This window comes from Plasmodium vinckei, assembly GCF_900681995.1.
Source record: "Plasmodium vinckei vinckei genome assembly, chromosome: PVVCY_09".
Taxonomy (NCBI): Eukaryota; Apicomplexa; class Aconoidasida; order Haemosporida; family Plasmodiidae; genus Plasmodium; species Plasmodium vinckei.
The window spans coordinates 1149878-1165506 of NC_051301.1; the positions used below are offsets into that span (position 1 = coordinate 1149878).

Here is a 15629-nt window from a genome sequence, read left to right on the forward strand (position 1 = left end):
CAAAATATTTTTAAAATGAAATCCCCATATTTCAATGCTTTTTCAGAAAACTTTTATCATAAAGACAATATAATATCAGTAAAATAGCAACAAATTTGCATGAACTGTGGAATCGTGTTTGTTTTTATATGCATATATATTGAATACTGTTTCATGTACATTTATTTAGTTATATATTTACTTATCGACATTCTTACATTTTCTTTTTATATACATCAAGGTATTAAATACCATACTCGTGCACTCAACCATTATTGGGGCCCTTTTCATAAAAGTTCCACAAATAATAAAAATATTTGTTAATAAGACTGCTTGTGGTATCTCATTTGCAACCATATATTTAGAAGTAATAATTTAATGCATTTATGTGGATGTATTTATATATGGTGTAGTGAATACAATGTGAGTATAAATGAATAATGACGTGTAACCAAAGAGAAATACGATATATATTAAATTATACTGATGTTGCATTTATAGTTATAATAAAATATAACTAAAACATGAAGTATATTCATCATTATTATTTATTTATTTATTTATTTATTTATTATTCTCTAGATTTTTATAGCAAGCTCAGAAATAATAATTTCGATAAGAGACAACCTAGATCTGAAACTATATTTAAACATCGCTATAATTAGTAAAAAAAATAATGCTATAAATATATTAACAAATACATATATATATGATAGAAAAATGCATATGTTAATGTAATGATGTGCAGAAAAATACGTGTTGGAAAATGACGCAATGCGTATATGTACTATATTGCTAAACATTGTGTATTAACATTAGAAGCAGGAAAATAATTGAATTATAATTTATTTTGTTTTTCGAAGTTGTATAAATAATTCTTCGTATTTTTTATGGCTTTTAACAGATGTGCAAAATCTTTTGATAGTATATTTTATGTGGAAATATAGCAACCAGTATTCAAAATCCATTAAATTTTTTAAAATTTTCTTATATATATTTTATATTTTGTTTCTAATCTATGGGTTACCTAATGCAATGCTTCCTTTGATTGGAATAATAATAATTCCATTAAGTTATAAAAAAAAAATAAATATTTATATATATATAATTGTGTACACCATCATATAACTGTTTACTACATGCATTTTTTGTGTGCAAATATTTTTATAGTTAAATAATTACGGGCTTTGTTTTTATAACTTTAGGCGGTTTGTCCAAGTTCCCTCAAATACGTTTAAATAATAAAAATAAGCACACCGGAAATTTGTCTCCAATAACTTACTCACTCCTTTGTCTCAGAAATTTGTCCATAATATTTGTCGTATTTTATAACATAAATAATATAATATACATGGTAAGCTACAAAAGAAAGGAAATGAAAAGTAACAAAAAGATAATAGGCATGTTTGTACGAATACCGATATATACACGATGTTTACATACATATTATGGAAATTTTAAGATGGAACACTAGAATCCACAATTTACATACATAAAATGGTATTAATAGCTAATCCTTGTGTTGTATAATAATAATAATTATTATTTTTTTTTCAAGATCCGTTGTATCGTTCCGGCAGTCTTAAATTTCATTATTTTGTTCCAAGTAAGAGCAATGAAATTAAAAAAAAAGTATTATACAAAAAAAATATTAACATAAAATGAAATGGCATTTATTTTGTACATTTGCCTTTAGATTTTTTATTATTGGAAAAACACAAATAAAGTTTTAGCCAAAACCAAGGTCGAGTAGAATAAAATATGATTGATATCATTTGCACAAATATATATGCATATGCCTAGGAATAACTTCATATTTTTTTTAAGTAACAACTACAACTTATTTTTTATAATTATAAATTTTAATTTTTAAGTTATTGCTTGAAAATATAGTCACGAACCTTTACCACCCTAAATGTGATTTATGTGTTAAAAATCAAAAAGAAAATTATTTGTTTATAATGTTTTTTTTTCATTTGCATATATTTTGAACATATGTATAACTTAAAATGTGTTCATAACTTTTTTTGTGTATAAAAATTTTATTTGAAACACGTAAATATTTACATAGAGTACAATCATTTGTACTCTCTTATTAATTTCTTTATAAAGGATTTTCTATAAAATATTTATTTATATCACGGCGAAGTTATTAAAACGCTATAAAATAAAGTGTTAATGATGATGAAGCTTATTATATATGCAAGTGTAAATGCATAAGAAGTATAGCGCTCCTAAAAATAGAAACACAATATGTGTTATTCCTGTATTTCACTATAAATATGTATTATGCATCTAAATATTAAACTTGCATATTATGAAGATGCATATAAACGGAAGAAAAAAAATACATATTACAAAAACTTAAAATAATTAAAAATTATTTATAATATGAAAGAAACAGACAAACATGATCAAATATATATATAATGAAATATATGACAAAATATGCACGTACAATAATAGTGAAATAATATGCATCATATGTTTCTACATCGATATAAAGCATACAAAAGTAATATATTAATAATGCAATTATTAAATATAATAAAACGATAAATATAAATATGCTATTGAATTATCTATATAAATGCAGGCGTAAAGGATTTAATTAGATTCCCATGCTATAAATGTATAAATGTTATTCTATAAAAATATCATCAATAGTTATAGCTTGTAAATTATAAATTTATAATATATTATAAATAATTATTAAAACTTTATAAATCATTTTTGTATAATCCTAATAACTTCTTTATTATGTCCATCATTTACAAATATGTGAAATAAGTTTTGGTTTTTCCAATTTTTTTTTGAATTAATATCGCCTAATGATTAAAATGTAATTATACCCTTTTGGGGCTTAAAATAGTTTCAAAAGTATTACAGTTGAATCATCATGATACGCTCTTTTTTTAGCATTGAAAGCCATCATATCTATTCGGTGAAATGATGAATATGAGGAATGATTTTCGATAGCAGCGCCAACTAAAAGTTTCGAAGCTTCCTCAAGAGTAAATCCATAATTACTAACAATATCATGTATGTTAAAGTCACTTAAATCATTTGTGACACCATCACTTGCTAGGACTAGATATCTATCTCTCTTCGATCTTCTGATGGCAAAAACTTCTGGACGACTAGTTATATAAGGAAATGAGATATCCCCTTGGAAAGAATCTAATTTTTTCAAATATTTACCAGCAAAATCCTTTTCTTTTAAGAAATAATCACCAAATGATCTTGTACATTGTAATAAACCTTTTATATATGTAGCATTTTTGCGTAAGGGTCTATATAATCCTAATGGGCCAACTTTTTTAGTAGAGGGTAATTCAGAATAATCTATGCTAGGATAAATTTTATTATCCTTACCAAGTCTAGCTAAAATTAATTTCTTATCATTAGGATGGTCATTTATCATTTTTTCTTTTTCCGCAGGTTCAGCAATATTATGAACGTTATTTAGTACAACAAAATCATCCGGTCTTAATAGAAGAGATTTTGAATCACCAGCATTACTTACATAGTAACTATGTTTATCCATTAAAATACTTAATGCGCATGATCCACTTGGATTATAATCATAAATGGTCCTTTTAAATTTTAAAGTTATTTGTAGAACATCGTTATCAAATTCTACATGTGCCTCTTCTATAGCTGCTACAATATCACGGGGTTTTAATTTGCCATTTAATATTCTCTTCATTAAATTTTTTTTAACGTAAGCAGGTAACCATTTTCTTAATATTTCAGCCATTGTTGGACCACCATGTCCATCCATAACAGAAGTAAATAGATATTGGTTATCTTTAAGGTTAAATACATCTCCAGTATTTGTATTTTCATCACTACTAGAGTCTGCATTAGAACTTGAAGTATTACTTGATATTGGTTCATAGTCACCATCATTATAAAAAATATCAGCATCATCAGCAAGATTATAATGCCTAGGTATGGCCGTAGAATTTTTTAATACTCCCTTATAATAATTTATAAAATCGTCCATCTTCTCTGACACATACTCATCAACATGCTCTATAAACATTTCCTGAGTTGATTTTATAGGTTCGAATTTATTTTTTAAAGGTTTTAATTCTATTTCATTCAAATCTATAAGAGTTACAAGGCATCTATCTTCTACAGGATCGTTAGCTTCCCATTGAGTCATATAAATGTTTGAAGCGTTTTCACGGAGAAATGGGGTATCGAAATCATCATCGAATTTTACAAAATCCAAACGAAAAGCCCGTTTTTCGTCTATCATGTATTGATCTTTAATGAATTGATTACGTTCATTATCATCTTTAAAGTCGGGTACCAAGCCAATAAGGCTTGGATAAGGGCGACCGGCATAATCAAATGCACAATTATCATAAAGAGCACCCTTATAACCAATACCACGATCGAACGCATTTTTATCTCCAAAATACTCTTCAACACTATCGCCATCAGGTGAAATAAGCATAAACTCATCAGTTTTTTTTTTTCGTGCATCAGATTTTTTTAGCGTTTTTATAGTTTTTCCATTTTTTATTACTTTTATTTTTGTTGATGTTTTTGCATTTTTCTTTTCTTGGCATAAAACATTATTGTTATCGACTAGTATTGATATGATAAAAATTGCCAAACATAATAGTACCTTCCTCGATGAAATTTTTTTGCCTAATTGTAATTCGTGATATAGGCCCCCCATTTTGACTCGTTTATTATTATTGCTACTATTATATTATTATTATTATTATATTATTGTGTTTAATTATATTATTATATTAAATTATATAATTATTATATTTAATTATATTATTATATTTAATTATATAACTATTATATTTAATTATATAACTATTATATTTAATTATATAACTATTATATTTAACTATATAGTTATATTTCAACGATATTATTATATTTAATTATATAATTATTATATTTAACTATATAGTTATATTTCAACGATATTATTATATTTAATTATATAATTAATTATATTTATATTTTTTTTTTTTCATAATGAGTAAAAAAATATCGTATATCAAAATCTATAAGTATTTCAATTATATCTTAAAATAATTATAAATAATTTTTCTATATAATATGTATAACGTTACCGTAGCAAGTCTATATTACTATACCCTATATTTCATTATTTTTATTACATAAATGTTAGTTATAATAATTTTAAAAGTAAAAATAAATTATTAATAAAAAATAATTGTTGCAAAATACGTGAGTGCCTTAATAACATATTACATCGCCCCTTTACCCAAAAAATAAGATAAAAAAAATATGTAAGAAATAGCTATAATATCGCTACTACTTTTATTTAGCTATATTTTTATATCAATACGGAATTAACAAAATTTATTAAAAAATATTTAAACAAAACAATTGAAAAAAGTACAAATTTTTAGTAATGCAAAAAAATTATACATATAATAATTTGTATATATTTCAAAGAATTTTTAATTTTATCCTTTCTTTGCCCATTTCTCTCTTCTATGCACCTTTTTTAAATATAAATTAAAATGGCATGACTTTTCTATAAATTTTTATTTTAATTATATCAAAATTGAATATAAAGTATCATATTTTGCTTTCATATTATAAATTAGTGTTAAATAATAAATATATACAAAGAAATAATAGATGGTTAATCTCAAAAATATTACTTGTAATAAGTTTTATATTATGAATAAATAAAATAAGAAAAATATTCAAATAAAGCCCAATAGATGGCCAATATAAATAGTATTATTATATTCTAATATAATTCACCTAATATATCATACAAGAAAAATTATAAAAAAAATGCATAACATAAAAATATTATTTTTGTTAATTTTTTGAATAAATAAAAGAAATAATATATATTTATTCCCTTCTTCCAAAGTTATATATAGTTTGTTCAAAATTCTATATATTTAAACCTTAATTTTTATAGTGTTTATCGTTTGCAAAGTGAATATACTATTCCATTATGTATATACAGTACCAGCTATATAAAGAAATATTTGCAAAACAGGGCTGAGTTACTCCTTTTTTTTGCTATCTTTACAATTTTTAGTTATTTAAAAAAAATATTGGTATATTATTTACTTCTGCATTATTTTCACTTTTTTTTTTTATAAATAAATCCGGTTCGAACTCATTCACAAAGAGCAAATTATTTGACTCTGTGTTTATTTTTTCACTTTGAATATTTATTAGATTTCGCTCGCCCATAAAATAAGGGTTATCATTGCTATCAGATATAGTGGCAGCAGTGGGATTATCAATATGCAAATTTATGCTATGTTGTCTTAAATTTAAAGGTAAAATCTGTTCATTTTTTTCATTTGTCTTTTTTGATTGAGTAATATGAAGTCTTTTAGGATACCTTTTTAAAATGGGAATAGTTTTATTTTTTATATTATTGCTATTTATATTACTACTATTATTATATTTTGGGTGTCTCTCGTCTTTATATTTCTTTACGCTATGGTTTGAGTGGTTTAAATGCCTAAAGAGCGATAATTTTTTTTTTAATTTGTTTTTTTCCTCTTTTAAATCATTTAATTGTTGTAAAACGGCACTTAATACGTGACTATAAAAAACGTTTATTTTTTTTTGTTTATTTAATTCTTTTAATAATATTATATTTAAATTAATATGTTTATCTTCTTGGTGGGTATAAGAAGAAAATGGGTTTTGATTTTCAGTGGGTAAATCATCAAAATTACTCATAATTTCATCATAACCTGATAAATAGTCTATATAATTAGAATTTTTATTCATAATTTCATCTATATTATTTTTTATAAAATGATAATCACCATAATTTTTTTTATTATTTTCAAAATTTAAATAATTACCATTTATAAGACAATCGATATCATTTATACATGCAATTTCCTTACTATTATTAATGTTATTAAGAAAATTCATAATTTTTATTTTTTCATTAGGGATATTATTTTGTTTTGTATTTTTTTTACTTTTCTGTTTTTTCTTTTCATTTTTTGACTCCGCATTTTTCGTTTCTTCCTTCGGTTCCTTTTCTATACCTGATCCTGATCCATTACAAAAATTGTTTAAATTTTCATTTTTTCCAAACTTATTAGAAAAAGAAGAAAACGTGTTTATAATATTTTGGTTAATTCCATATATGGGTTTATTTTTTATATTGTTTGTAGTATGATCCATTTTAAAAAATGGGAGATCAGAATGTGTAGTATTATTTATTTCTATTCTTTCACATTTTTGATCTATTTCTTCATAAAAATTTGTTTTTCTATCTTCTATTTCGTCTTCATTCCCTTTCATGCTACAACACATTGCTATACCGGGAGTTGCCTCACTTTTTTCAGAAATTTTCGAAGAAAATATAATTTCTTCATGATTTTTATTTTTCTTACTGTCTCCACAAAGCTTATATTGCTCTATTTGTGTGTCTTTCGTATTTAAAATACTTTCCATTGGTTCTATATTATCACTGTTTAAAGATACAGAATTATTACAATGTATTATATTTTCATTTATTTCACTGTATGTTATATATTGTTTGTCTACTGATTCAAGTAAATTATCCGAAGAATAATCATTTAGTTTTAATGAACTTATATTATTAGCATCTTGATTTATACCCATTTGAACATATAAATACTTATTTCCATTTCCTATAAAATTGTATTGAATAGAATTATCATTTTTTTTATCAGCATATAATTTGTCTTCAATTAATTTGTTCATGCATTGTATTTTTTTTAGTGAGTTTAATAAAAATAACTTATTATCTTCCGTTAGTATAATAATATTATCATCATTACATGAAAACTCTTTAACCTTATGATTCGATAAATTTAATCTATTTATTCCAGTAATATTATTTCCCCAAATATAAAAATTATTATTTTTTGTTAAACAAGCTGAATATAATTTACCAAGTGATGCCTTTATAACTATATCATTAAAATTCATCAATTTTATTTCATAATTTGATTTTTTATTATTTACATTTAATTCATCAATATTGTTATTTCCCCATGTATATAATTCTCCTGTACTAGTTAATAATGCATTATAATCGTGACTAGAGTAAATGTTACTTATTTTTAATTTTTTTTTTATATCAACTTTTTTTGGAAAATAAGCATTATCTTCTTCTTTAAACCCAAGTTTTCCATTAGATCCCGAACCACATGAGTAAATATTATTAAAGCATAGTATATCTTCCTTTTGTATACTATTTTCTTTTTCTAAAGGCATTTGTTTATGTCCATTTTTTACCTCTTTTGGGATTTTCTCTATTGTCTTTTTTATTTCTTCCTGTTCCTTAAATTTGTTTTCATTATGAAAATGTAATAAATTTGTCTGATTTAAATTATCTATATGTTTGGTGCAATTTAGGTCATTGATACTTATGTCAAAATTGGACAAGCATTTATTATTAATGTGATTTTCTTTTTCAATTATGTTATTTAAATTTACACATTTATCGTCTTTTTTTTGTTCATCTATATCATTAGTAATATAATTATCGTGAGGGAGGTCTGATTCGGTTAAAAAAATAGAATGATTATTTCCGCATGCAATATCAATAACTTTTTCATTAAAATAAACTAATAAGGGCGTTGATATTTCTTTGGTAGTATCTCCTATACCTAATTGACCATATTTATTATTTCCCCAGACAAAAACATTATAGTTATGCATTAAGGCTACTATATGTTCGAGTCCGCATGATATTTTTCGAATTGTTTGTTTGGAAAAAATTGGATTAATTGTTAGTTTATTTCTATTCGTTTTGTCTCCTAAACCTAATTGGCCGTGATTATTTAATCCGACTATTTCCAATTCATTATTTTCATATATAACTATTATATTATTAGGACCATTGTATATTTTTTTTATCTTCACATTATGCCGTATGTTTAAAAAACATAATTTTTTTTTTCTATCTATTAAATATTCCTATAAAATTAATAGAACAAATGAGTAGTAGATGATATATGAATGTGTAAATATGCTCGGTATATAAGAAATAGCTATGCTTTGTTTAAAATAAAAAACTATATTGTTATAATTTATAATATTGGTTTATAACAAATAAAAACTATAATATATTTTATGTTTAAAATGATAGTTTCATATTTGTCTATCTTTTACTATTTACTATGTACATTTATATATATTTCTTTTTCCTCTTTTAAAAGCTATACATTTGTTCCATGAAGAATAAGACGATTTTTCACATTTCCTTGACCCATTTTATTTAAAACATAAAAATATAGGCGTTAATATATATAAGTTTATGTGCCTAGTTTTTTAGTACATGTGATACTTTAAGGTATACATATATGTATTATAAGGGGAATTATTATAAGGATATTTATTATATTGACTCCATTATTATCGTTTTTTGTTAATTTTTAAGGAATACCATTATCCTTGACAGTTATTTTTCGAAAGTTTATATTACAATTACCCTTTTAAAATATTGTTAATTACTTTTAGAAATACTATTGTTATTAACTAAAATTTATATTTAATGCAAGTTTAGATAAAAATGTTATATTTATATAAAGGAATAATAAGTCAATAAATAAATAAATAAGAGAAATATTAAATGTGAAAATTTACACACTGGTGGGCATTTTTACACATTAATAAAAATTATAGCTTAAATTATAAATAAAAATTAATTAATTCTCTATATAAAAAATGCTATATTTTCTGTTATACTATATAGTTAATTGAATTATAAATGATAAGGTAGAACAAAAACGGTAAAACTAAAATATATATCATTGGAAATAAAAGATTTACAATTATTCTTAATATATCCATTTATATTTATAGCTTATAAATGTAATATAAAGCTAATATATGCATTTGTTATAAATGCTGGAAAAAAACAATAATTATTATTATAGCTGACTATTATGCAATAATAGGCATATCTATAGTATGGATATATTTATTTAAAAGCATTTGTGATAAATAATTAATAAAATTGTATAGGTGTGCATATACATACACAGTAGTTTTAGTTAATTGAGAACCAAAAAAGTAATTTTAAAATATAATATCAAATTATAAGCCAACAAACAAAAACGAAAAATAAAATATGTAAAATATAATATAAAATAAGTATTATTAACGGTAGAAAAAAATGTAAAACATAAAAATATCCTAAGACAATTTGGAACCATATTTTGCCGAAAAAACCATGTAACATGAAATAAAAAAATCAAAAAGGAAAGATAAAAAGCAAGCAACGATGTTTGCTACATATAAATATAATATATATCTTAAGTTACAAAACCATTTTGTTTCAATAATATTGGGAGAAGCAATATCGATATTAAGGGGGTTTCCATTTTCGTTTTGAATAGTATTTAAATAATTCTCATATGAACAGAAAAATAAACTTCCTTCAGCAACGTAACTTGAAATAATAACTTGGCATACTAAAATAAATAATGTGCATCCATTTATTATGACTCCAATAAAAAGAGAATATTTACATGCTTTCACAATTGAATATAATTCATAGCAGTTCAACAAGTTGAATAAAACTGATGATATAGCTGTACTTATCAATACTAAAAAGAAGGCGAAATCCTTATGTTTTTGGGTATAATGTATAATCGTTTTAATTACCTCATCAAGCGAATCTGCATTAAAAACATTATATTTTGGTAAAATCGTCTTATAGAAATAATAATTTTTTAATAATATATAAAATAGTGATATATATATATTTGATGTTAATATTTTGAGAAATGCAAATACAAATTTGTTCTGAAAATGCGTTTCTGTATTTATGTATAACGTTAAAAAATCAAGTAATGATATTATTATAAATATAGATAAAAATATGTTTGCAAAATTATGTAATTGGCATAACTTATCCCCTACATTTATAATCATATCACTATTATAATCACTAAACCAATATTCATAGCTCCTTATATTACATAAAAATGAATTATTCTCAAGATTTTCTACAAACATTAAAGATGTAAATAATATTTGGAAATTTAAGCATACCAATTTTATAATTTTGCTATTTTTATAATTAATAAAAAGAAACTTTGTGCCCCAAACTTCGAAAAAATGTACAATATTGAGTATAATTGATAATGAGCCAAAAATAATATTTATTATATTAAAAGGTTTATAATAATTATAAAATATTTCATTATTTTGTAAAATATCTGTTTGATCTTTAGGTATATTGTATTCTTTTATTTCATCTTCTCCCAAAGACAAAAATGTATATGATAGTAAATTAAAAAGTATCACATATATTATTGTAGTTATTATTTGTATTAATCTAACAGCCATTAAAAAGGATTTTCCACGGCTCTTTCTTTCATATTCAATTTCCAGGGTTTCTCTCATCCCCCTTATTGCCATGGACTTATTTGTTTGCATCATTTTTTCTTTCTTCAATCTTAGTATTAATTATTTTGCATTCATATATGATTTTTCGTAGTTCACCAGTAAAGGATTTGTTTGATTTAATTGCGCATATCTTCCTATTTTTCACTAATTTTTCGTTAACCTTTTGTTTTGGTTTTCCGTTAGATTTCCACTTTTTTTTCCCTTCTCTTTTGGTGATAACTCAAATTTCAAACGGTATGTGATTTCTAATTTTAACGCATTCAAATATTAATTATCTGGAGGGAAATATAGAAATTCTTCATATTTTGTGAATATTATTCATATTTTGTTTCGTTTTTTTTTTCAAAAAGCTGAAAAACAAATAATTTATGTTGTATTTTATTATTTTATAAAAAAGGTAAAAATTTTCCTATATATACATATTCTCCGTTTTATACTACATTTTATATTATTTTGTTCCATTGTTTAAATGGTTTTCGAATTATTTCATTTTAACAATGAATACAAAAATTTAATATTCACAAATATGAATTATCATTTGTTTCAAAACAAATTGATATATATGTAAATATATATTTTTTAACAATATAAAAATAGTATAACTTTACGTTTAATTACTGTACACTTAATGCATGACCATTCAGCGCATATACATAAATATTTGTTTTATATTAAACTCAATTATATGCTATATAAATATACAATTAATTTATTGAAGACATTTTTTACATATACATATTTATTTTATACATTTATGTAACTCCAAATAACTATATAATAAAATTTGCATAATTTTTTTATTATGTTTTCTATTATTTTCCTCGCTATTCATATAATTGGAATTATTTTCGTATATGAAAAATTTCGATTTATGCTATGTAAGTTACTCTGTTATTTTGTATTTTAAATATGTTTGCATATATACTATATTTTTTTAATTATAGAGTTTTCATACCAGGGGTTTTACAAAAATAAAATATATATAAATATTAACGCAAATTTAAATCTTAATTATAGATTAAATATATATAGCAATCATGAAAATTAAGTACTGTTTAAAAAAATATATATAATATTCGCGAAGTTTAAACGTATTAAAAAATATTCACTGATCTATATTTCGAGGTATTATTTTATTATTTTGAATTTGTTTTATTTTAAAAAGAAACAAAAAGGAATGTAATGAATGATTATCAAGAATGGGAAATACCATAATATAGTCAGTCATATATACGTGTAGAGTGTGCTGATAAGGTAAAACTTATTAACCTTTGAAATATCAAAATTGTTAATATATGAAATAAAGGGTATCAATTATAAATGTCTTTTTAGTAGTATGGTTGTTATATAAAATTAAAAAATAAAATATAACTATATTAGGTATTTCAAATATTCAACAAAAAACATTTCAAATAAATAATATTTGATCATTTTGCAGTGCTAATATAAGACAATAATGATTTTTTTCTATTTTTATATTCCATTATATCAATCCTTTTTTGTTTTCTCGATTTTCTGCAAATAAATAGATAAAACTTTAACTTTTCAATTTTTATATCATGCTCAGAAATATTATAATCCTTGTAATATTTTTATGGTATATAGAACGAAATTACTTTATACTTTATTTGAAATGCCCATTTTTATAGGGATATCGATTTGTTTTCTATTATACATGCATGATAATAGTATATTTTTTTAATGACATTCGAAATAAATGGAATGTTTTTTTTTATGATTTTATAAAAAATTATTGTCTAAAAATATTAAATGGATGAAGTTTATAATATTATAACACATTCAAAGCAAGCTGCTTTATGCTAACAAAAAAATATAACTATTAGTGTGTATGAATATATTCCTCTTTTAATGAACATACAAAAGGATATATATATTTTTATGTAAATAATCAAGCAATTGAACAATTCATTATATAAGGAAACTATATATATGCACATAATAATAAAAGGGTGAGCCTCATTGTTTTTTCGGTTACCCATTCCAAATTGGACATAAAAAATAAACATAAAAAAAGTCAAAAATTAAAAAAAAATGAATAAAATTATTTGAAGAAACTATAGTATATCCAAAGAAAATACAAAAAGAAAGTAATTGAATTAAGGATAAAATTTAAATATATAATAAAAATGATAATCATATCTACAATAATAATCATATTCATAATAATGATATAGATATAATAGTAGTAATAAAACAAAGATGGAAATTGTATGCTTTAAACAAATATAAAACATGACAACACATTTATATGATATGATTCCCTTTTTTTATTAACATATTACCCTTGTAATGAAATATATTATAAAAAAAGTAAATAAATAATAAGTGGATAAAAGTTTATGATAGGATAGGGAATTTCAAAAAGTAGAAACTCAATTGAAATGGTAAATATTATCCTTCTGTGTACTACAATAGATAAAGAAAAACCGCATCCCTATATGCATTCACACATATACACATTTATATATTCGTTTCTTCACAAATCCTTTTCATTTAGAATTTTTGTTCTTCATTAATCTAAAATAAGATAGCAAAAAATTACAATATTAATTTATATATGATAAAAAGTATATACTTCCAAGGAAAACTATATATATAATACATGGATACATATATCTGCTTGATCAATTGAAAGATATTTTTTTTTAAATCGGTAATGGTAAACATATGCTTAATATATACAATTTAAAATGATAAATTCACAAACGGAAAACTTCAAATTAATTGTGTATACCTTTTCTTTTCCTTTCGCTCTTTGTTCAATTTTAATTTAAATAAGTGTCTTTCATCATGTATTCTAAAAATGGTATAAAAATCGGAGTATATATTTATAATGCATTTACATAGATATAAATAAATATCGAGAAAACATTTTTATTTTATATGTTTATTTTGATTTTATTCATTCAATAATTACTTGTAAAAATCTTTTGTTTTGGATAAAAGTTGCATTTCCTCTTTCAATTTTTTTGGATGATCCGTGTTCAATTTTGCTTCAATTTCCCTACAAAATTATCGATTGTGTAAAAATAAAAAATAAAATGAATGGTATGTTATCCTATTCGAATAAAACTATATTTATAATATATATTGATTTAGTCACAATTTTTCTATATATTTTTGTCTTTTTTGGCGTGCTGTTTACTCTGGCAGTTGAACAGAATCTTGTCTCCAGTACACCGAGTTAAGCGCATTCGTTTTTCTTTTTAATTCAATTAATTTATTATTTAGGTAAATACATAAATTGTTGTCATCTATAAGTCTAGGAGTAATAATTATTTGATTATCTTTTTTGGTTTTAATAAAAAGGTTGCCAAAAAAATCAATAAATTTTTCCCATTTGTTAAATACTTTATAAATTGATATTCCCGAAGATACAATTTTATGATGATAATAAGAATATTCAAAAACATGTTTATATATATCTTTAATATTAATAAAACAATTATTATGTTGTAAATACTTAAATAAATTCAAGGCAACATTTATAGCGCTATAATTATAATGTTCTTGCTTATAAAAATAATGATAATCATTACATTTATTATTATATAAACTTTTGAATTTTAAAATTTTATTTTGTAGCGATAAAGGGAATCTTATATTTACATTACGAATACATTTATACATATCTTTTTTATTATAAAACGTAGCATAGCATATATTGTTGTTTATATATGGATCATTTCTATGACTTAAGCACCTCAAAATTTTTAGTCTACCATATTTATTTAAGCTTTTTCGTAGTCTTTCTTGAATGTATTCATTAGTTTTGTTATTTGGTAAGTTTGTTATCTCGATAGTATTTTCCCCGTATATATACATGTATTCGTACCTGTATTAGAAAAAGAGTGTAGAATGTGTATATGCTTGGATTTATAAAAATGTTTGTTTATATACAAAAATATATAGAGTTATATTGTTACCCAGATTTAGGTGTGCAGTATCTCCAATCAATGAAGCATTTTGAATTTTTTGAATATAAAGGCTGATGGAATAAGCTTGCATTTATTATTTTTTTCTTCTTTTTTTCAATATAGCATTTTATTTTACTACCTCCTGGGTATTTATGAAAAAATCTTTTAAAAATCATTATATGCTAAAGTGGGGCTAAAACTTACACTAGTATGATTTCATTGTAAGGCCCAACAAAAATGCCAAATAATCCAATAATATACTCATATCCTTATATATATGTGACTGTGTAATCTATATATTTAATCATATAAACGCAAAAT

At 22.7% G+C, this 15629-nt stretch overlaps 5 protein-coding genes across 5 annotated transcripts; 1 reads left to right on the top strand and 4 right to left on the bottom strand.

Moving 5' to 3' along the window:
* Positions 1-15: 15 nt before the first annotated feature.
* PVVCY_0903360 (PQ-loop repeat-containing protein) lies at positions 16-1732 on the top strand (the record flags this gene model as incomplete). The annotated part of the gene is made up of 7 exons (XM_037634354.1): positions 16-78; positions 221-346; positions 562-643; positions 884-1051; positions 1185-1333; positions 1538-1585; positions 1676-1732. The coding sequence occupies 7 exons, from the start codon at positions 16-18 to the stop codon at positions 1730-1732; spliced, it is 693 nt and encodes a 230-aa protein (XP_037490459.1).
* A 1110-nt stretch (positions 1733-2842) lies between these two features.
* Positions 2843-4675, bottom strand: PVVCY_0903370 (protein phosphatase PPM8, putative; the record flags this gene model as incomplete). The annotated part of the gene is made up of 1 exon (XM_008626674.1): positions 2843-4675. The coding sequence occupies one exon, from the start codon at positions 4673-4675 to the stop codon at positions 2843-2845; it is 1833 nt and encodes a 610-aa protein (XP_008624896.1).
* Positions 4676-6042: 1367 nt separating this feature from the next.
* PVVCY_0903380 (regulator of chromosome condensation, putative) lies at positions 6043-9227 on the bottom strand (the record flags this gene model as incomplete). Its single annotated transcript, XM_037634355.1, has 2 exons — positions 6043-8931; positions 9180-9227. 2 exons carry the CDS (start codon positions 9225-9227, stop codon positions 6043-6045), a joined length of 2937 nt encoding a protein of 978 aa, XP_037490460.1.
* A 925-nt stretch (positions 9228-10152) lies between these two features.
* PVVCY_0903390 (conserved Plasmodium membrane protein, unknown function) lies at positions 10153-11403 on the bottom strand (the record flags this gene model as incomplete). Its single annotated transcript, XM_037634356.1, has 1 exon — positions 10153-11403. The coding sequence occupies one exon, from the start codon at positions 11401-11403 to the stop codon at positions 10153-10155; it is 1251 nt and encodes a 416-aa protein (XP_037490461.1).
* A 2477-nt stretch (positions 11404-13880) lies between these two features.
* Positions 13881-15484, bottom strand: PVVCY_0903400 (conserved Plasmodium protein, unknown function; the record flags this gene model as incomplete). The annotated part of the gene is made up of 5 exons (XM_008626676.1): positions 13881-13908; positions 14126-14188; positions 14309-14395; positions 14537-15226; positions 15318-15484. 5 exons carry the CDS (start codon positions 15482-15484, stop codon positions 13881-13883), a joined length of 1035 nt encoding a protein of 344 aa, XP_008624898.1.
* Positions 15485-15629: the final 145 nt, after the last annotated feature.